The 23,094-nt window shown below is 34.7% G+C and overlaps 1 protein-coding gene across 2 annotated transcripts in view; it reads left to right on the top strand.

Moving 5' to 3' along the window:
* CWF19L2 (CWF19 like cell cycle control factor 2) overlaps window positions 1–23,094 on the top strand; it is a 185,528-nt gene that overhangs the window by 154,955 nt on the left and 7,479 nt on the right. For both annotated transcript variants that reach the window (XM_007182672.3, XM_057553460.1), the window contains exons 15-16: window positions 4,717–4,872; window positions 6,842–6,922. In XM_007182672.3, the coding sequence (XP_007182734.1) occupies window positions 4,717–4,872; window positions 6,842–6,922 (237 nt within the window). The remainder of the gene's footprint in view (window positions 1–4,716; window positions 4,873–6,841; window positions 6,923–23,094) is intronic.

A 23,094-nucleotide genomic window follows, 5' to 3' on the forward strand; every position in this document is an offset into this window, starting at 1 on the left:
CTTCATTCAATGATTTTATTTTCTGAATTTAAACAAGTATACATTTCCATAGTTGTGTATATCTGTGGGTCATGATGTTTTCACCACTCACTACCTTTTTACTTTATTGAAAGCTTTAAATAAAAAAATTTTATTGAGGTATAATTGTCATATAATATATTAGTTCCAGGTATACAACTGAAACCTTTTGTCTACTAAATAAACTATGATCAAGTAATAATTATTTTTACTTTAAAAGATATCAATGTAAGATTTCTAATATTTGCTTTCATGGAACATGAAATAATCATTCTTACCACAGTAAGCTAATAAATTACAGCCCAAAGGAAAGATGTTTTCAGATAATAAAAAATAATTTTTGGAATTTAGTGGTTTACATTTAGCAATTGTCATATTTTCCTATAATGACATTGACCTTTTCTGCTGCTATGTTTTTGTCATGATTTTGTTACCAGCTTTAATTTCCATACTTTTCCCTTATAGCCTTTTGGATTCAGGGATTGTGTGTGTGTGTGTGTGTGTGTCTGTGTCTGTGTCTGTGTCTGTGTCTGTGTCTGATTCTTCAAGAAGTCGAAAGGCACAACGTGGGTGAAATTGCTGCTGAATTGCAAGACCTTATAATGACCAGAAGAGAGAGAGAGAGAGAAAGAGAGGGAGGGAGGAAGGAAGGAAGGGAGAAAAAGAGAGAGAGAGAGAGGACAGAAGGAAGGGAGGGAGGGAGGAAGGAAGGAAGGGAGAAAGAGAGAGAGAGAGGACAGACGGAAGGGAGGGAGGTCCTGTTTTTCTAATGACTGACAAGTGAATAGGGGTTATAGGAACCCCTAGTTAGAAAACACGAAAATTTTAAGACTTCTAAAGAGACTAATACTAGTCTTTGTATCATGCTGATAAAGATACCAAGAGAGGCAATATTTTGACTGTATTTCATGAAATTCCGTCTTAACTCCCTGAAATCTTTTAGTTTATTCTGTGAAAGTTAAAGGGCAGACTGTTTTAATGCATCTATGGCCCAACAAGGGTAAGAGTGTAGATAAGTGTATTTGATGTGAAAAAAATTTTTCTTTTTCTAATAGTGGATGCCAGTGCAGTAAATAATTTAAAGTGGAAAGTGTTGCAGATTTGGTTTTCAGAATTATTTGGGGACTTTTCTGGAATGCTTTTTAAAAATGTATACATGCAAAACTGATTTAACTTAGAGCAAAAATAAAGTGCCAAAAAGATTTTAAGTTATACAGGAATCTAGTCTGTATGTTATATGTTTCTGTAAGAAATTAAGTTACTTGATGAAAAACACTGAGTTGGGAAAAGAAGAAATTTATTCAGTTCAGTAGATACTGAGTGCATGAGTGTAAGATAATGCAGGTGTTGTGAGAAATGCGGAGATAAAATCACTCATTAATTCTGCCCAAAGGTGTGGTATATACTAATATAGGTTACATTATGGTTTAGCAGATTTTGTAAGCCAGATGCATTATAGAAAATTGAGTGAGGGAGGAAAAGCCAAATTGTTTTATGTAAATAATGGCATTATAACTCTCTTTTGTGATAAGAGAAAGAAGTTGTTAGAAGGTGTAAATTAATCTACGATAGTGAATGAAAAAAATATCTGAATTCTAGCTTATTTAAAGAAATGTACTTTTTTCGATTTTTGTTTTTACTTTCAAATATATACAAAAACTCAAATTAATTATGCCCTGGTTAATACCCTTATGGTCATTCACCTCTTTTAGAGAATATATGTTAAAAATGACTTGACTTAGCAAAAAATTATGTTTGCAAATTCAGGGGCCACTTTCTTCAAGTGATTTTTATCACCATCCTCTAGTAGCATTTAAATTTAATTTTAGACCTTGTATTTAATAGAATATACAAAGATATTCAGCAGAGCATGTGGGAATAATCACAGATTTCTAATGATAATATCTAAATTTTTAGTTTTATTAAATATATAGTGAAACTTGTTCCCCGTTAAGTTTATTCTTAATCAGTTTGACAAATGAGCTTGAACATATGTTATAGTCAGACACTGTAGGTCCATTTTTTAAATATCTCAAATTAGCGGTATGGTGGTGGGGTCGTTGATGCTTATCTACAGTGAGCTTCACTGTGGGGCCATTTCAGTGGAAAACTTCCAGTGTTAGTACAATTAGGTCTTTTTCTTGGGGCTAGTCAGACTCTCCAGAAAAGACTCTTTCAGTCTCTTGCCTAGAGCATCTATGTCTGCTTTTCAGTGTTCTGGGAGCTGAGTTGGGAAAGAAGGCTGGTGTGGCAGAATGTCAAACATTTAAGAACACTAAGTAACATTTTTTATGATGCCCCTGTTTTCAGACTGTATACTCTCAACTGTGTCTGGTTTTCCTAGCCCAGCAACTTTATTGTTTGCCTTCTCCAGAAGGTTATCCTATAGTGTTCTGCTGGTGTGGAGGAGGGGATCTGGTGTGTTAGTTATTTTTTTCGAAAGACTTTCGTCTGTGCCATCTGTTTTTCATTACATCTTCACCTCTAGTTCCATAATTCCTTGGTGCTGCCAATTCCTGAGCGTTTTGAGGATTCTGCAGTGTAGCATGGGTTTCTTCTTTACCATCCCTGCTAAACCCCCTCCTCCTATATCACCCAACTATGAACCAGCTTTCTAGTGTTTAAGTCAGATATTATGGGGTGATCTGATTTTTAGCGTATTTTCTCTCATTTTCTTTGTTCTAATAGCTTTATGCTGTTTTGAAAATTATCTTAATGTCATTTTTGAGGGGTCACTTCATGAAGGGTGTAGAATTAAATGTGTATGTTCTGTACTATCGCATTACATTTATCTTTGGATAATCTTATCTTTAGACATGTTCTATTTAGAAAATTTGAATAAATTATAGTATTAATATTATATCATCAGCCCTAAATAGCTTTGGTATCTTTAATGAAAATACTTTAATATTTATTTTAAATTCCTTTACCCGTGTTTATCTTAGTTTTTTGTAATGTGATTTGTAATGTGTAAGAATTATAGCACTCTAGTATAGATTACTTAAATATATTGTAAGGAATATAAGTCCAGATGTGTTAACTAAATGAGGAATTGCAATTAGGTGAGTAATCATAGTTTAGAAACGTGGAAAATAGTGATTACCTGAAGGATGAAGTGTTTTCTACTAGTAGTACGGGAATTTTATTTTGCCCCCGTAACATGAGATCTCTACATCTCTGTGAAGCATAAAATAGTTTTGATATCTTATGATAATGAACTAAAACACTTCCTTCATTGTTTAGTTTTCATATAAATTTTAAAGAATGCATATTATTTAACAATGTATACTGTATTTGTTGTATTGAACTTGCAGAAATCCTGCTTTAATGGAGTTGATAACCTCAAATTATACCATTAAACTCATTTTTAAATTAAGGTATTTTATATATATATATATATATATATATATATATATATATATATATATATATGAAGTACTTAAAAGTGTGTATGTGTCCTCCTTGAGGCTATAAGTATGATGTTTATATATTTTATAATATTGAACTATTCTTGCATCACTACTAATTTTGTACTTTTGAGTTTTCATTTATAATCCATGACATCTTAAGTCTGTCTTCTTCGCTATTGTCCAGATAGACTCTAGAACAGTCATCCAACAGTTAAACCTAAATTTTACCACCTAAATGTGATTTTATCTCTTCCTTTTCTTATTTTAGTTTACTGGAACTGTTTCCAATATATACATAATACTGAGCAGAGTGAGTTTCAGTTAAAAAAAAATATGTTGCTTAACTATGTGAAATTATGTGGTAGATTTAGAATGTAAAGTAACTATAAGGTAACATTGTAGAGTTTAAACATTGTTTACTATTTTTTTATTTTAAAAAATGCTGAACTTATATATATAGCTGTGGTTAGAAATGTAGAGTGAATCCTGTATCTGTTGCTTACTAGGTACCTTTTTAGTTTACCTCAAATTATAATTATTTGACTTTTTTTCCTACTTGCTCTTATTTTATAAAATGAGTGGAAAATAGAATAGTGATGAGTGATCAATAATAAGTGATCAGAGGAGACCTGGTCGGAACCCAGAACTCCCAGCCCCTGCCCAGCAGTAATTTGTAGCCTTTCTTCTTTTTGGGTGTCAACAGAGGCTTGAATGGAAAACCTGAACTTCTGTCTCCACATGGTAGTAACTAGGCAGGGTCTCAACAACAACCTGGTTGAATCTCTAGGGAATTATGCTGAGTGAAAATTTGCAAGTGAAGGATCAGAAGACATATGAAGGGAACCAACAAATGAAGTTACTTTGAGAATAGAAAAACAATTGAAGTGAATTCTGCATTTCTGTTACTGAATTTAAGGATGCCTACCTGCTCAGAGTACCTATTTTGGTTTTTGGATGTTTTCCTATGATTTTACTGTCAGTTCTATATATTTTACCACCTAAGTTTGATTTTTATCTCTTCCTTTTCTTATTTTAGTTTACTGGCACTGTTTCCAATATATACATAATACTGAGCAGAGTGCGTTTCAGTTAAAAAAAAATGTTGCTTAACTATGTGAAATTATGGGCTAGATTTAGCAAGTAAAGTAACTATAAGGTAACATTGTAGAGTTCAAACATTGTTTACTATTTATTTTTATTTTAAAAGAATTTATTATACTTTTTATTGTTCTTATATTTTGAATCTCCTCTCAGTGCGTTATTTACCTAGCCATTTTCCTCTCTTCAGATGTTTAGAAAATCATTGGTAAAGATGTTTGAAGATAAAGGATTGGACTGTATCTTTTTAGAAACAAATATGAGCATGAAGAAACAGTATCATATGGTTTATGAATGCATTCCTCTCCCAAAGGAAGTGGGTGATATGGCTCCCATCTATTTTAAGGTATTTATGGATAGTCTTTACAGACATACTTATTTTTTGCTATATTATGGTTTTATGAATAGTTATCTTTATTCTGATATTTTTTCTCCTATGTACTTATCAAATTTTATATCATATAAAGAAATGAAGTAAAGCACAAAAAATTCTGCTATATAAATTTCTGTAGAAGAAATTTGGGACTTTGACCTTTAAAAAGCATGCTTATTTATAAGTATGAATATACTTTCAAATGGTAATTTATAATTTCTATTTTAATTTCTCATTTCTCAAATGAAAAATCAAGTTCTACCTTGAAGTACTTTCAAGTCAAAATTGTAGTCATAACTCTAGAAAACTTACAATTTAAATTCCTTAGAGCCAAAGATAGTTACATGCAAACAGTACAAATTACAATTACTAAAAAAAAATAAATAAATAACAATTGCAGAGACAAGTTATTGCTGCAAGTTTTAGTATTTAATACCTCATCATGCTCTTTGTAAAAAGAAACTAAAATCTAACCTTGACATACATTTTTGGACATTGTAATAAATGATTAGAGTTCTTAAGCAATTGTGTCATTATAATATTCAAGCAGGTTTAACTAAATAGCGTTTGTTTGATACTGACCTGAGTGCAGTGTAATTTATAGACTAATATAAATTTTTAAATGTAGAACCATATATGAAATAGTAACGTGTACAATTAAAGAAGAAGATAATGTTTTGTGAGGTGGTATAGAAACTTGCAAATGCAACATTTAGACAATATAGGATGGTAAATTTTAATTAATATGGACTGTAAATCCCAATAAAAAGAATTATTTTAAGAAAGGATTATTAAACCTGTTAAGGTTGATGAGGTGGTGAAAATCAACTTTTCCTATAGAAATTTTTTAAGACAATCTGATTATTTGCTTTGAAGTCATGCTATTAAAGTATAGGAAAACAAGCCAGATAATTCCCAAACCCATGTCAGTCCTGTATTAAACAGAATCAATTGAGAAAGAGATTATTTTGCTTTTCTTCAGTTTTTTTTTTTTTCTCTTGTACTTCCTCAGTGAGCCCTAGGAGATTGTGACTATAGGTATTGAAGTACATAGGGCACAACATAGAGCAGCTACTGTTGCTCATGGTGGGTGACAGAAATGTCATCTCTTAGCCGAATGGTATGCCACTTTCCTCTTTTATATTGTATCTTTTATATGATCATTAAAGATGTACTTATTTGATTTAGCTTCAATTTTATATTGAATGTGCTACATTATAATGTCAACACAAGCAATCCATGTCTTTTAAATAGGGAGCAGCAGTATACCTGATGTATTTAAACTATGCTTATTTGAATGTTAATTTCACCTTTAAAATTTGCTTCATTAGTAATGATATATAAAAATGAGATTATTTTATAATTATCACCATGGCTTTTCTTTCTATTAAATATTTCTTTACCATAAATACTGGTCATATTGATTAGCTTAGAAAGTCTTATAATTCCATGTCTATGTATTTTTTCCCATGCATTTTTACTCCTTTTTTCTACGGCCAGAAATAGTTCAAGTATTTGGTTGCCAGAAAGCCACATAAATTACTGTTCGTATATACGGAAGAAGAACAATAAAACAAAATGAATTTATTTGAGTAGATGTCTATGAATGGAGTAAGGAATTTGTGAACTTTATGTTCACAAATTACATTCAATATTAAATTGATTGGTCTTACTAAGGATTGTTTTTGTCATGTAAAGGTGAGCTAAAGTTAGTACAAGAGTTAAGAATGAGTAAAATAGTATTATTTTGGCTAAAGATAAGACTTGTATGAAATTAAGAAATTCCAATTTTAAATAACAGAAATTAAAGGCTTAATTCATTCAAAATAATAACCTAACATGTATATTATACCCTATAATTAATTCACCATATTACTTTACTTTTAAACTCTTTGTATTTACTTGTGTATTATTTTTTAATTGACAAATGGCTATTTCTTAGAAAGCCATAATGGAAACTGATGAAGAATGGTCTATGAACAAGAAATTGATTGATCTCTCTTCAAAAGATATCAGAAAGTCTGTAAGTATTATTTTTTTTTAATATAAGAAATAACCCTACTGGTTAGGATCTTTGTAATTTCCATGTCTTATTTGAGAAAGAGACCCTTTGGCTGAGTGATCAAAGGTGAAGTAAATATAATTCCATAAATAAGGAAGAAATTATTTTCATCCTACCTGGTCTAGCAAATCCTTATTTCTTTAATTGCTTATTTGAATGTTTATTCCTGATCTTTTGGCGCTCTGCCACTGTAGTCCCTATGATTGTTTATGATAACCATAAGGCTCTGCCATGAAAGTTCCTCTTAATGGGATTCTCAACCTCTGGGACAAGTGAGGAGAGATGCCTTCTTGTTACTGAAATTATAATGAGAAAAACATTTTCCTAAAGGCTCTATTTTGAACAAGGAACTCTCTCTCCTTTTTTTTTTTTTTTTTTTCTTACTTATACAAAGGTTCACTGTTATGGTCCTTTAAAACAGTAGTTGAGTTAGATGATGGGTACATTATTCTTTTAGAGACTTTACTAACCATACTTCATAGTTTAATCTTGATTTGCAGATAAAATTTTAGATACAAGTTACCCTTAAGTTGAGTACTTCTGTAATGACCTCCCTCTTTTCTAGAAATACACATTAAATGGAATAGATATATAATAGAACTGTGGATTCCTTTTTCTATTCAAAGAGTATTATATGAATGTTTATTGAGTGCCTGCTATTTACCAGGCACTGTTCTAGATCCTTTTTATACATAATGGAACAAAACAAAGGCTTTATGTAGCTTATATTCTAGTGCAGGAGTTGGGAACTGCACTCTGTGTGCTAAATCCAGCCTGCAGTCTGTTTGTGTAAATGAAGTTTTATAGTAATACAGCTAAATCCCTTTTTTTTTTCTTAACATCTTTATTGGAGTATAATTGCTTTACAGTGGTGTGTTAGTTTCTGCTTTATAACAAAGTGAATCAGCTATACATATACATATATCCCCATATCTCCTTCCTCTTGCATCTCCCTCCCAACCTCCCTATCCCGCCCCTCTAGGTGGTCACAAAGCACTGAGCTAATCTCCCTATGCTACGTGGCTGCTTCCCACTAGCTATCTATTTTACATTTGGTAGTATATATAAGTCCATGCCACTCGCTCACTTCTTCCCAGCTTACCCTTCCCCCCCTCGTGTCCCCAAGTCCATTCTCTACGTCTGTGTCTTTATTCCTGTCCTGCCTCTAGGTTCTTCATAACCATTTTTTTTAGATTCCATACCTATGTGTTAGCATACGGTATTTGTTTTTCTCTTTCTGACTTATTTCACTCTGTATGACAGACTGTAGGTCCATCCAACTCATTACAAATAACTCAATTTCGTTTCTTTTTGTGGCTGAGTAATATTCCATTGTATATATGTGCCACATCTTCTTTATCCATTCATCAGTTGATGGACATTTAGGTTGCTTCCATGTCCTGGCTATTGTAAATAGAGCTGCACTGAACATTGTGGTACATGACTCGTTTTGAATTGTGGCTCTCTCAGGGTATATGCCCAGTAGTGGGATTGCTGGGTCGAATGGTAGTTCTATTTTTAGTTTTTTAAGGAATCTCCATACTATTCTCCATAGTGGCTGTATCAATTTACATTCCCACCAACAGTGCAAGAGGGTTCCCTTTTCTCCACACCCTCTCCAGCATTTATTGTTTGTAGATTTTTTGATGATGGCCATTCTGACTGGTGTGAGATGATACCTCATTTTAGTTTTGATTTGCATTTCTCTAATGTTAGTGATGTTGAGCATTCTTTCATCTGTTTGTTGGCAATCTGTATATCTTTGGAGAAATGTCTATTTAGATCTTCTGTGCAGTTTTGAATTGGGTTGTTTGTTTTTTTGATATTGAGCTGCATGAGCTGCTTGTAAATTTTGGAGGTTAGTCCTTTGTCAGTTGCTTCATTTGCAAATATTTTCTCCCATTCTGAGGGTCGTCTTTTCATCTCGTTTATGGTTTCCTTTGCTGTGTAAAAGCTTTTAAGTTTCAGAGGTACTGTTTTTGGCTGCTTTCATGCTACATGGACAGAGTTGAGAGTTGCAATAGAAATTTTATGATCTGCGAAGCCCAAATTATTTTATTTAAATTACTTTTATTATAGGTTTTTAAAATTGTTTTTTAAGTTTTTAAAATTTTGCTGACTCCTCTTCTAGCAGATGTCACTAGAATATTTCTCTCCCATTTCTTCTTTTGGAAAGCCAGACCTGATACACGTGACTGATAGAAGTCACTATTTTATTTATTACATCCCAGGCAAAAGGTTGAAATCTCATTGTATTATTGGAGGTAGTTTTAATTCAAAAGTAAAACCATTGTCTGTAGGCTTTTTAAAAATTAAAAAAAAAATGTAATACAATTTTTAAAGGTTACCTTCCATTTGCAGTTATTACAAAATATTGGCTATATTCCCCATGTTGTACAAAACATCCTTGAGCCTATCTTACACTCAATAGTTTGTACATCCAACTTCCCCACCCCTGTATTGCCCCCCACCATTGGTACTGGTAGCCACTAGTTTGTTCTCTGTATCTGTGTGTCTGCTTCTTTTTTTCTTCTATTCACTAGTTTGTTGTATTCTTTAGATTCCACATATCAGTGATATCATACACTATTTCTCTTTCTCTGTCTGACTTATTTCACTTAGCATAATGCCTTCCAAGTCCATCCATGTTGCTGCAAATGGCAAAATTTTGTTCTTTTTTATGGCTGAGTAGTATTCCATATATACATATATACACCACATCTTTATCCATTCATCTGTTAATGGACACTTAGGTTGCTTCCATATCTTGGCTATTGTAAATAATGCCACTATGAACATTGGGGTGTGTATATCTTTTCAAATGAGTGGTTTTTTTTTTTCTCTGATATATATACTCAGGAGAGGAATTGCTGGGTCATATGGTAGTTCTATTTGTAGTTTTTTGAGAAACCTCCATACTGTTTTCCTCAGTGGCTGCACCATTTTACATTCCCACCAACAGTGTAGGAGGGTTCCCTTTTCTTCACATCCTTGCCAGCATTTGTTATTTGTTTTCTTTTTAACGATAGCCATTCTGAAGGTGTGAGGTAATATGTCATTGCGGTTTTGGTTTTGATTTGCATTTCCCTGATGATTAGCGATGTTGAGCATCTTTTCATGTGCCTGTTGGCCATCTTCATTTCCTCTTTGGAAAAATATCTATTCAGTTCTTCTGTCCTTTTTTTAATCGGGTATTTTGGTTTTTTGATATTGAGTTGTATGAGCTGTTTCTATACGTTGGATATTAATCCCTTATTGGTCATATCATTTGCAAAAATTTTCTCTCATTTAGTAGTTTGTCTTTTCATTTTGTTGATGATTTCCTTTGCTGTGCAAAAGCTGTTAAATTTACTTAGGTCCTATTTGTTTATTTTTGCTTTTATTTCATTTACTCTAGGAGACTGATCCAAATAGATTCCTGTGATTCATGTCAATCAGTGTTCTGCCTGTATTTTCCTCTAGGAGTTTTATAGTATCCAGTCTTAAATTTAGGTTTTAATCCATTTTGAGTTTTATTTTTGTATGGTATTAGAGAATGTTCTAATTTCATTCTTTTACATGTAGCTATCCAGTTTTTCCAGCACTACTTATTGAAAAGACTGTCTTTTCTTCATTGTATATTCTTGCCCCCTTTGTCATAGATTAATTCACCATTAAGTGTGTGGGTTTATTTCTGGGCTGTCTGTTCTATTCCATTGATCTATGTGTCTGTTTTTATACCAGTATCATACTGTTTTGGTGACTGTAGCTTTGTAGTATAATCTGAAGTCAGGGAGCATGATTCCTCCAGGTTTGTTTTTCTTTCTCAAGATCGTTTTGGCTATTTGGAGTGTTTCAAAGGTACAGTCTCCCAATACTGAACTAAGAAGAAATAGAAAAGATGAACAGACCAATTACCAGTAATGAAATTGAGTCAGTAATTTAAAAATTCCCAACAAACAAAAGTCTAGAACCAGATGGCTTCACAGGTGAATTCTACTGTTTATCCTTCTGAAACTATTCCAAAAAATTGCAGAGGAAGGAACGCTTCCAAACTCATTCTATGAGGCCAACATCACCCTGATACCAAAACCAAAATTACAGGTCATTATCACTGATGAACATAGATGCAAAAATCCTCAACAAATACTATCAAAATGAATCCAACAATACATTAAAAAGATCATTCACCATGATCACATGAGATTTAACCCAGGGATGCAAGGATTTTTCAGTATTCACAAATCACTGTGACACACCACATTAACAAATTGAAGAATAAAAAACCATATGATGCAGAAAAGGCTTTTGATAAAATCCAACATCCATTTATGATAAAAACTCTCCAGAAAGCTGGCATAGAGGGAACATACCTCAACATAATAAAGGCCATATATGGCAGACCCACAGCTGACATCATACTCAATGGGGAAAAGCTGAAAATGTTTCCTCTAAGATCAGGAATAAGACAAGAATGTCCAGAGTCACCACTTTTATTCAACATAGTTTTGGAAATCCAAGCCATAACAATCAGAGAAGAAAAAGAAATTAAAAGAGTCCAAATTGGAAAGGAAGAAGTAAAACTGTCACTGTTTGCAGATGACATGATACTATACATAGAAAAATCCTAAACACACCACCAGAAAACTACTAGATCTCATCAATGAATTCAGTAAAGTTGCAGAATACAAAATTAATATACAGAAATCTGTTGCATTTCTATACACTAACAACGAACTATCAGAAAGAGAAATTATGGCAACAATCCCATTTACCATCACATCAAAAAGAATGAAATACCTAGGAATAAATCTAACTAAGGTGGCAAAAGAGATCTACTCTGAAATCTATAAGACACTGATGAAAGAAATTGAAGATAAAACAAAAAGATGGAAAGATATACCGTGTTCTTGGACTGGGAGAATCAATTTTGTTAAAATGACTCTACCACCTAAAGCAATCTATAGATTTAGTGCAATCCCTATCAAAATACCAATGGCATTTTTCACAGAACTAGACAAATAATTTTACAATTTGCCTATAGTCTTTTTCTTTTCCCTTGCTCTGGTGAATTGGGACAAACAGTATATTAAAAAAACAAAACAATGCCCCCACAAACGTCCAATTCATGATCTTATAGAAAAAGGTATCTAATGCACATACATCTTTTGTGCCTAAGTTTTTCACTTCTCATATCATGACTTCCAATGCCATTGAATATTCTTTTAGAACATGATTTTAATGGCAGTTGAAAATATTTTAGGGGAAGGGTGGAATCAAAATGGTGGAGTAGCACGATGCTGAACCCACCTCCCTCATAAACACATCAAGACTACAACTACATATAAAGCAAGTCTCACTAAAGGTGACCTAAAGACTAGCAGAACAGCTCTTTTGCAACCTAGACTGTAAAGAAAGAACCACACAGAGTCTGATAGGAGGGGAGGAGAAGTGATCTAGTTGGGACTGACACCCCTAGAGAGTCACCTAGAGAGGAGAGAGATATCACATGTTCAGGATCTTCCTTGGGGAGTGGAGCATTCAATCCACACGTTAGGCATTCCAGCCCTGTGGTCCAGCAAGAGGAAGATGAGCCTTGTCTGGGTTAGAAAACCAGTGGGGCTTACCTGAGTGATGTAATAAATGGAAACTCTGCTCTTGAGGAGCTTGCACACAGACTTGCTTGCTCACAGTCCCAGGATAGAGGCAGCAGATTGAAAACTTCATGATGCTCTGGCCGGCTTGCCAGGACCACCCCAGTGTGCCCCCAACTTTGCACTAGACTCCTACTCTAGCCACTACTGCTCTGCTATTGCTCCCTGCTAAGGTCAAGGCTGCAATTGCCAACAAGAGTGCACACACTTGGAGGGAACAGGGCTTGGTTGGACCCTGGCCCTGCCTCTGACTAGGATGGGAGCAACATACTTGGGAGGGAGAGGAATCAGCTCCAGGGTGGAGACTGCCATTTCATGTGTGCATGTCCGTGCGCACACTTGGGAAGGAGTGGAACCAGCTCAGTAGTGTGGCTCCAACTCCTCCAGCCCTGATCTAGCCTCTTACCAAAGTACGTGCACCAAGGAAAAAGTGGAACCTCTTCAAAGTGCAGCCCCAAGCTCTCAGTCCCTGACCATGCTCACAATTAAGGTGGAGACTGCCATCACACCTGGGAGAAGTGCAGGTCCCTCAGGGCTCCTGCTTCAGCTCCTTGGGCCTGGATCCCACCCCCAGTAGGGCAGTGACTGCCATTGAGCATAGGAGAAGCCCCAGCTCAAACATGGCTCTGACTCTACCTCCCACCAAGGCAGTGGCTGTCAGAGCACCCTGGGCTTACTTCAGATCGAGCTCCCACTGAAACCACTGTGCACACACAGACTGCATTGGGATGCTCCCACACAAGGACATATCTTCAAGACCAGGATACGTAACTCTTTCACCTACTGTCATGCAGACAGAGGAATATGTTTCAAATGAATAAACAAGAAATAAAGATGAATAAAACCCTACTGAAACAGAGATAAATAATTTACCTGATAAGGAGTTCAGAGCAATAGTAATAAGAATGCTAACTCAACTTGGGGAAAAAAATAAATGAACAGAGTGGGAATTTTAACAAAGAACTAGAAAATATAAAAAAGTACCAGTCAGAGCTGAAGAATGTAATAACTGAAATGAAAAATACACTAGAAGGAATTAACCACAGATTAGGTGGTATAGAAGAATGCATAAGCAACCTGGAATATAGAATAGTGAAAATCACCCAATCAGAACAGGAAAAATAAAAAAAAAAATTAAATGAGCCTAGCTTAAGGGACCTCTGGGACAACATCAGGCATTCTAAATTTGCATTGTCCCTACAGAAAGAGAAAGAGAGAGAGAAAGGGATAGAAAATGTATTTGATGAAATTTTGGCTGAAAACTTCCTGAACCTGAAGAAGGAAATAGATATCCAGGTATAGGAAGCACAGAGAGTCCCAAAGAAGGTGAACCCAAAGAGAACCACACCAAGACATATAGTAACTAAAATGAGAAAAAATAAAGGTAAAGAGATAATTTTAAAGTCAACAAGAAAAAACAGTTACGACAAAGGAATTTCCATAAGGCTATCTGCTGGTTTTTCAGCAGAAACTTTGCAGGCCAAAAGGGAGTGGCATGATATATTTAAAGTGCTAAAAGGAAAAAAACTAAAAGAGTTCATCAGTACTAAAGTGACCTTACAAAAAATGTTAAGGGGTCTTCTTCAAGTGAAAAAGAAAGGACCACAACAAGAAATAAGAAAATACAGGAAGGGAAAAACCCCACTGTTAAAGGCAAGTAAAGGCAGTGGATCAACCACTTAAATGAACAATTAGAAAGGTTAAAAGACAAAGATTTTAAAATTAAATATAACTACAACGAACAGGTGAGGGATAGGCATAAAGATGTAAAATATGACATCAAAAATAGAAAACATGAAGGGGGAATAAAAAAATATAGATCTTTTAGAATGTGTTTGAACTTAAATGACTATCAGTTTAAAAGGATAGATAGAGATATACATCAACATATATGAACTCCATGATAACCACTATATATGCAGTATTTTTACTGGTAAGCCATCTAGTACCTATTGTAAGGTTGTTTTTTAAAACCTGGATATATACCTAAAATAAGTACCTAGAGGATTTTAATATTTTAAAATAACAAATATAGACAGTAAGAAACATACAGATTCTTGGAATGGTTGTTGTATATTCAACTTTGAAGTGTTTTCTTTTCTAAATCACCACATAGCGTTTAATCTGAGACTATTTGAGAGTAGCTGGGGAATGAACCAGATGACCTCTTGAGGTCACTCTTAGCTTAGGATTTAATAATTATGTGGATGGAGTTGTGAAGAGAACTTGAGTATAAGAATAATTTCAAAACAGGTCACTTTTTAGAAGGTTAACAAACTTTCCAGTGTCTTTTTTAAATGATAATTATGTTTCTGAGCATGAAGTGAACAATCTTGATTTATTTTAACATTATTTTTATTCTGAAGAAACCTCATTATCCTTCTTTTAAAAAACTCTATGTCCTTAGTAGTTTCATAAAGTATTTTATGTGTGTGTTGGGGATGTGGTGAGTTTTTTTTTCCATAGTGGATTCTTGGCTGTTAGTAGAGATTCACATATTTGTAATTCATTCTGATTCTCTGTTGATTTATGTTTTTATTTGTGTGAGTATAAGCTTCTCTTTTTGTGTCTATTTTGTTTACTTTCTCTGGGTCTTTTGATTTCTTTGCAGTGTAGTGTGAAGTTCATGGAAATATACAAGAAAAACAGATCTGAATGTTCATTGCAGAGGAGTTGCATAATATTCAGTAACTTGTCAAGAAGGTGGTCTTTTTTCACGAGACAATTTTATTGAGATTTCACATGAATTCTTCCTCAACTCTTTAATATGATTCTTTAAATGTAATTTTGTGATAACTATAGCAGTTGAAAAACATCTACGACGTCTCGGGTTTGACCTTCAAAACTAAGCAAAGTCCACCTCAAGGAAAATTAGGGTTTACCCTAAGACCGTCAAGTATGAGGACAATTATAGGAAGTCAGGATTAAAATCTGGAATATTAAAAGGGGAAAGCTCAAATACTACTGTTTTCCTATTATCAATAAAATTTTTTGCTGTAATTCCGTCAGTACTCTTCATGGGTGGTACCAAGGTTCCAACTTCTATCCCCCTGGCTGGTCAAGGCAGGAAAAGGGAAGTGCTAAATGTACATATACTTTGATACTGGATCCTTTGCAATGCCTACTGACTCACAACTCTTCAGGCAAGACATTAGGTTGTACCTTTTGCAGCCTGCAGTGAGAGAAGAGTTGCTTGTGGCAACAATTGTTCTTTGTTTAGAAATAATGTGTTCATTTTGCCAACCTGGCAATTATACCATATGTTGTTGAGCTTTGGTATGTATTGATATATACAAATTACCACAAACTTAGTGCTGTAAAAACAGCACATTTGTTATCTCATAGTTCTGGAAATCACAAATATGAACTGGGTTTCACTGGGCTAAATCAAGGTGCTAGCAGGCCTACTTTTTTTTTTTTTTTTTTTTTTTTTTGGAGGCTCACAGGGAGAATCCATTCCCTTGCCTTTTTCAGTTTCTAGAAACCACCTGCATTCCGTGGCTTGTGGTCCTTTCCTTTGTGTTCAAAGTCAACCAATATACAATCTTCCAGTCTTTCTCTGATTCTGACCCTCCTATCATATGCTATATAACCCAGGATAATCTCCCCATTTCAAGATCCCTAACTTAATTGTATCTGCAAAGTCCTTTTTGCCATATAATGTAACATATTCATGGCAAATATGGGATAGGAGCATTGACATATTTAGAAAGCCATTTTTTCTGCCAGACACAGTATAATACAAACAAAAAGCATGGGCACTGTCATCATAAATTGCTTTCTGAAGTTATCTCTTCCTCGAAGTACTGTTCTTTAACTGATGTAGTCTACAACATGATTTTAGCCATTCAAATTCATGTCTCACACATGTTGATCTACTTCAGATAGCAAAAATATTTTAATGATAATAAAGGCCATATATGACAAACCCACAGCCAACATCGTCCTCAATGGTGAAAAACTGAAACCATTTCCACTAAGATCAGGAACAAGGCAATGTTGCCCACCCTCACCGCTATTATTCAACATTGTTTTGGAAGTTTTAGCCACAGCAATCAGAGAAGAAAAAGAAATAAAAGAAATCCAAATCAGAAAAGAAAGTAAAGCTGTCACTGTTTGCAAATGACATGATACTATACATAGAGAATCCTAAAGATGCTACCAGAGAACTACTAGAGCTAACCAATGAATTTGGTAAAGTAGCAGGATACAAAACTAATGCACAGAAATCCCTTGCATTCCTGTACACTAATGATTAAAAATCTGAAAGAGAAATTAAGGAAACAATCCCATTTACCACTGCAACAAAAAGAATAAAATACCTAGGAATAAACCTACCTAAGGGGACAAAAGACCTGTATGCAAAAAACTATGACACTGATGAAAGAAATTAAACGTGATACAAACAGATGGAGAGATATACCATGTTCTTGGATTGGAAAATCAACATTGTGAAAATGACTATACTACCCAAAGCAATCTGCAGATTCAGTGCAATCCCTATCAAACTACCACTGGCAATTTTCACAGAACTAGAACAAAAAAATTCACAATTTGTATGGAAACACAAAAGACCCTGAATATCCAAAGCAATCTTGAGAAAGCAAAACGGAGCTGGAGGAATCAGACTCCCTGACTTCAGACTATACTACAAAGCTACAGTAATCAAGGCAGTATGGTACTGGAACAAAAACAGAAATATAGGTCAATGAAACAGGATAGAAATCCCAGAGATAAACACATGCACCTATGGTCACCTTATTTTTGATAAAGGAGGCAAGAATACACAATGGAGAAAAGACAGTCTCTTCAATAAGTGGTGCTGGGAAAACTGGACAGCTACATGTAAAAGAATGAAATTAGAACACTCCCTAACACCATACACAAAAATAAACTCAAAATGGATTAAAGACCTAAATGTAAGGCCAGACACTATAAAACTCTTAGAGGCAAACATAGGCAGAACACTCTATGACATAAATCATAGCAAGATCCTTTTTTGACCCATCTCCTAGAGAAATGCAAATAAAAACAAAAACAAATGGGACCTAATGAAACTCAAAACTTTTGCACAGCAAAGGAAACCATAAACAAGACGAAAATACAGCTCTCAGAATGGGAGAAAATGTTTGCAAATGAAGCAACTGACAAAGGATTAATCTCCAAAATTTACAAGCGGCTCATGCAGCTCAATATCAAAAAATCAAGCAACCCAATCCAAAAATGGGTAGAAGACCTAAATAGACATTTCTCCAAAGAAGATATACAAATTGCCAACAAACACATGAAAGAATGCTCAACATCATTAATCATTAGAGAAATGCAAATCAAAGCTGCAATGAGGTTTCACCTCACACCATGATGAGGTTTGGCCTCATCATGGCCATCATCAAAAAATCTACAAACAGTAAATGCTGGAGAAGGTGTGGAGAAAAGGGAATCCTCTTGCACTGTTGGTGGGAATGGAAATTGATACAGCCACTATGGAGAATAGTATGGTGGTTCCTTAAAAAACTTAAAATAGAGCTACCATACGACCCAGCAATCCCACTACTTGGTATATACCGTGAGAAAACCATAATTCAAAAAGAGTCATGTACCACAATGTTCATTGCAGCTCTATTTACAGTAACCAGGACATGGAAGCAGCCTAAGTGTCCATGGACAGATGAATGGATAAAGAAGATGTGGCACATATATACAATGGAATATTACTCAGCCATAAAAAGAAACGAAATTGAGTTATTTGTAGTGAGGTGGGTGGACCTAGAGTCTGTCATACAGAGTGAAGAAAGTCAGAAAGAGAAAAACAAATACCATATGCTAACACATATGTATGGAATTTAAAAAAAAATGATCATGAAGAACCTAGGTGTAGGATGGGAATAAAGACACAGACCTACTAGAGAATGGACTTGAGGACACGGGGAGAGGGAAGGGTAAACTGGGACAAAGTGAGAGAGTGGCATGAACATATATACACTACCAAATGTAAAACTGATAGCTATTGGGAAGCAGCTGCATAGCACAGGGAGAACAGCTCGGTGCTTTGTGACCACCTAGAGGGGTGGGATAGCGAGGGTGGGAGGGAGGGAAATGCAAGAGGGAAGCGATATGGGGATATATGTGTATGTATAGCTGATTCATTTTGTTATAAAGCAGAAACTAACACAACATTGTAAAGCAATTATACTCCAATAAAGATGTTAAAAATATATATATATATTTTAATGGAGCCTTCCATTCCTTTTTCTTTGACTACCAGATTTGCACAAAGCACTATTAATAGATGGAAATGAAAGTAATATTTGAATAATATTCACTGTGCCAAACATTTATATGCATTTTTATTTTTAATCTTCACAGCAGACTTCTGAGCTCTTCATATTTCTCATGAGACTCACAGATGTTAAATAACTTGCCTGAAGTTACATAGTTATAAGTATCAGAGCTGTGATTAGAGCCTTGTCTGTCTCTTTATTTTTTTCCTAATTGTCTCTGTCATATGTTTTCACATTTTATTTTAAAATGTGAAAATATTTTTAAAAAGCACAAAGTAGTAACCCATTTCTCTGTGTTTTACGTATTGTACTATTTTGTAAACTGATTATTTTTTACTTATGCTTTTCCTATAACCTGAACAACTCTTTATAAGCCCCAATTTTAATTGCTTTATACTATTTCAAGATGACCGCTCTTCTTCCACCATACCATACCTATCTCTTTCCAAGTCATGCCTTCCTGAGGACATAATACAAAATATATATAGTTAAGTAAAAATATGTAATTCACTGCCAAAATTAGTAAATGCTGACTGTATAAGGGGTTAGAGGGGAGAGATATTACTTTAAATTGACCAGTTTGAATACTTTCTAGTGACAGAATAAGGCCTTGGAGGAAAAACTTGGAAGGACACAAGATCTACTTAACTTTTTCTTTTTTTAATCAGTCATCAATTTTATACACATCAGTGTATACATGTCAATCCCAGTCGCCCAATTCAGCACACCACCATCCACACCCCACTGCGGTTTTCCCCCCTTGGTGTCCATACGTTTGTTCTCTACATCTGTGTCTCAACTTCTGCCGTGCAAACTGGTTCATCTGTACCATTTTTCTAGGTTCCACATACATGCGTTAATATACGATATTTATTTTTCTCTGACTTACTTCACTCTGTATGACAGTCTCTTGGTCCATCCACGTCTCAACAAATGACTCAATTTCGTTCCTTTTTATGGCTGTGTAATATTCCATTGTATATATGTACCACAACTTCTTTATCCATTGGTCTGTCGATGGGCATTTAGGTTGCTTCCATGACTTGGCTATTGTAAATAGTGCTGCCATGAACATTGGGATGCATATGTCTTTTTGAATTACGGTTTTCTCTGGTTATATGCCCAGCAGTGGGTCATATGGTAATTCTATTTTTAGTTTTTTAAGAAACCTCCATATTGTTCTCCATAGTGGCTGTATCAATTTACATTCCCACCAGCAGTGCAAGAGGGTTCCCTTTTCTCCACACCCTCTCCAGCATTTGTTGTTTGTAGATTTTCTGATGATGCCCATTCTAACTGGTATGAGGTGAAGCCTCATTGCAGTTTTGATTTCCATTTCTCTAATAATTAGTGATGTTGAGCATCTTTTCATGTGCTTCTTGGTCATCTGTATGTCTTCTTTGGAGAAATGTCTATTTAGGTCTTGTGCCCATTTTTGGATTGGGTTGTTTGTTTCTTTAGTATTGAGCTGAATGAGCTGTTTATATATTTTGGAGATTAATCCTTTGTCTGTTGATTCGTTTGCAAATATTTTCTCCCATTCTGAGGGTTGTCTTTTCGTCTTGTTTATGGTTTCCTGTGCTGTGCAAAAGCTTTGAAGTTTCATTAGTTCCCATTTGTTTATTTTTGTTTTTATTTCCATTACTCTAGGAGGTGGATCAAAAAAGATCTTGCTGGGATTTATGTCAAAGAGTGTTCTTCCTATGTTTTCTTCTAAGAGCTTTATAGTGTCCGGTCTTACATTTAGGTGTCGAATCCATTTTGAGTTTATCTTTGTGTATGGTGTTAGGGAGTATTCTAATTTCATTCTTTTACATGTAGCTGTCCAGTTTTCCCAGCACCACTTATTGAAGAGACTGTCTTTTTGCCATTGTATATCTTTGCCTCCTTTGTCATAGATTAGTTGACCATAGGTGCGTGGGTTTATCTCTGGGCTTTCTATCTTGTTCCATTGATCTATGTTTCTGTTTTTGTGCCAGTACCATATTGTCTTGATTACTGTAGCTTTGTAGTATAGTCTGAAGTAAGGGAGTCTGATTCCTCCAGCTCCGTTTTTTCCCCTCAAGACTGCTTTGGCTATTCGGGGTCTTTTGTGTCTCCATACAAATTTTAAGATGATTTGTTCGGGTTCTGTAAAAAATGCCATTGGTAATTTGATACGGATTGCATTGAATCTGTAGATTGCTTTCGGTAGTATAGTCATTTTCACAATATTGATTCTTCCAATCCAAGAACATGGTATATCTCTCCATCTGTTGGTATCATCTTTAATATCTTTCAACAGTGTCTTATAGTTTTCTGCATACAGGTCTTTTGTCTCCCTAGGAAGGTTTATTCCTAGGTATTTTATTCTTTTTGTTGCAATGGTAAATGGGAGTGTTTCCATAATTTCTCTTTCAGATTTTTCATCATTAGTGTATAGGAATGCAGGAGATTTCTGTGCATTAATTTTGTATCCTGCAACTTTACCAAATTCATTGATTAGCTCTAGTAGTTTTCTGGTGGCATTTTTAGGATTCTCTATGTATAGTAGCATGTCATCTGCAAACAGTGACAGTTTTACTTCTTCTTTTCCAATTTGTATTCCTTTTATTTCTTTTTCTTCTCTGATTGCCATGGCTAGGACTTCCAAAACTATGTTGAATAATAGTGGTGAGAGTGGACATCCTTGTCTCGTTCCTGATCTTAGAGGAAATGCTTTCAGTTTTTCACCGTTGAGAATGATGTTTGCTCTGGGTTTGTTGTATATGGCCTTTATTATGTTGAGGTAGGTTCCCTCTATTCCCACTTTCTGGAGAGTTTTTATCATAATTGGGTGTTGAATTTTGTCAAAAGCTTTTTCTGCATCTATTGAGATGATCATATGGTTTTTATTCTTCAGTTTGTTAATATGGTGTATCACATTGATTGATTTGCCTATATTGAAGAATCCTTGCATCCCTGGCATAAATCCCACTTGATCGTGGTGTATGATCCTTTTAATGTGTTGTTGGATTCTGTTTGCTAGTATTGTGTTGAGGATTTTTGCATCTATATTCATCAGTGATATTGGTCTGTAATTTTCTTTTTCTGTAGTATCTTTGTTTGGTTTTGGTATCAGGGTGATGGTGGCCTCATAGAATGAGTTTGGGAGTGTTCCTTCCTCTGCAATATTTTGGAAGAGTTTGAGAAGGATGGGTGTTAGCTCTTCTCTAAATGTTTGATAGAATTCGCCTGTGAAGCCATCTGGTCCTGGACTTTTGTTTGTTGGAAGATATTTAATCACAGTTTCAATTTCATTACTTGTGATTGGTCTGTTCATATTTTCTGTTTCTTCCTGGTTCAGTCTTGGGAGGTTATACCTTTCTAAGAATGTGTCCATTTCTTCCAGGTTGTCCATTTTATTGGCATAGAGTTGCTTGTAGTAGTGTCTGAGGATGCTTTGTATTTCTGCGGTGTCTGTTGTAACTTCTCCTTTTTCATTTCTAATTTTATTGATTTGACTCCTCTCCCTCTTTTTCTTGATGAGTCTGGCTAATGGCTTATCAATTTTGTTTATCTTCTCAAAGAACCAGCTTTTAGTTTCATTGATTTTTGCTATTGTTTCCTTCATTTCTTTTTCATTTATTTCTGACCTGATCTTTATGATTTCTTTCCTTCTGCTAGCTTTGGGGTTTTTTTGTTCTTCTGTCTCTAATTGCTTTAGGTGCAAGGTTAGGTTGTTTATTCGAGATGTTTCCTGTTTCTTGAGGTAGGCTTGTATAGGTATAAACTTCCCTCTTAGAACTGCTTTCGCTGTATCCCATAGGTTTGGGGTCGTCGTGTTTTCATTGTCATTTGTCTCTAGGTATTTTTTTATTTCCTCTTTTATTTCTTCAGTGATCTCTTGGTTATTTAGTTACGTATTGTTTAGCCTCCATATTTGTGTTTTTTACGTTTTTTTCCCTGTAATTCATTTCTAATCTCATAGTGTTGTGGTCAGAAAAGATGCTTGATAGGATTTCAATTTTCTTAAATTTACTGAGGCTTTATTTGTGACCCAAGATGTAATCTATCTTGGAGATTGTTCTGTATGCACTTGAGAAGAAAGTGTAATCTGCTGTTTTTGGATGGAATGTCCTATAAATATCAATTAAATCTATCTGGTCTATTGTGTCATTTAAAGCTTCTGTTTCCTTATTTATTTTCATTTTGGATGATCTGTCCATTGGTGTAAGTGAGGTGTTAAAGTCCCCCACTA

The sequence above is a fragment of the Balaenoptera acutorostrata genome, chromosome 9, assembly GCF_949987535.1.
Source record: "Balaenoptera acutorostrata chromosome 9, mBalAcu1.1, whole genome shotgun sequence".
NCBI lineage: Eukaryota > Metazoa > Chordata > Mammalia > Artiodactyla > Balaenopteridae > Balaenoptera > Balaenoptera acutorostrata.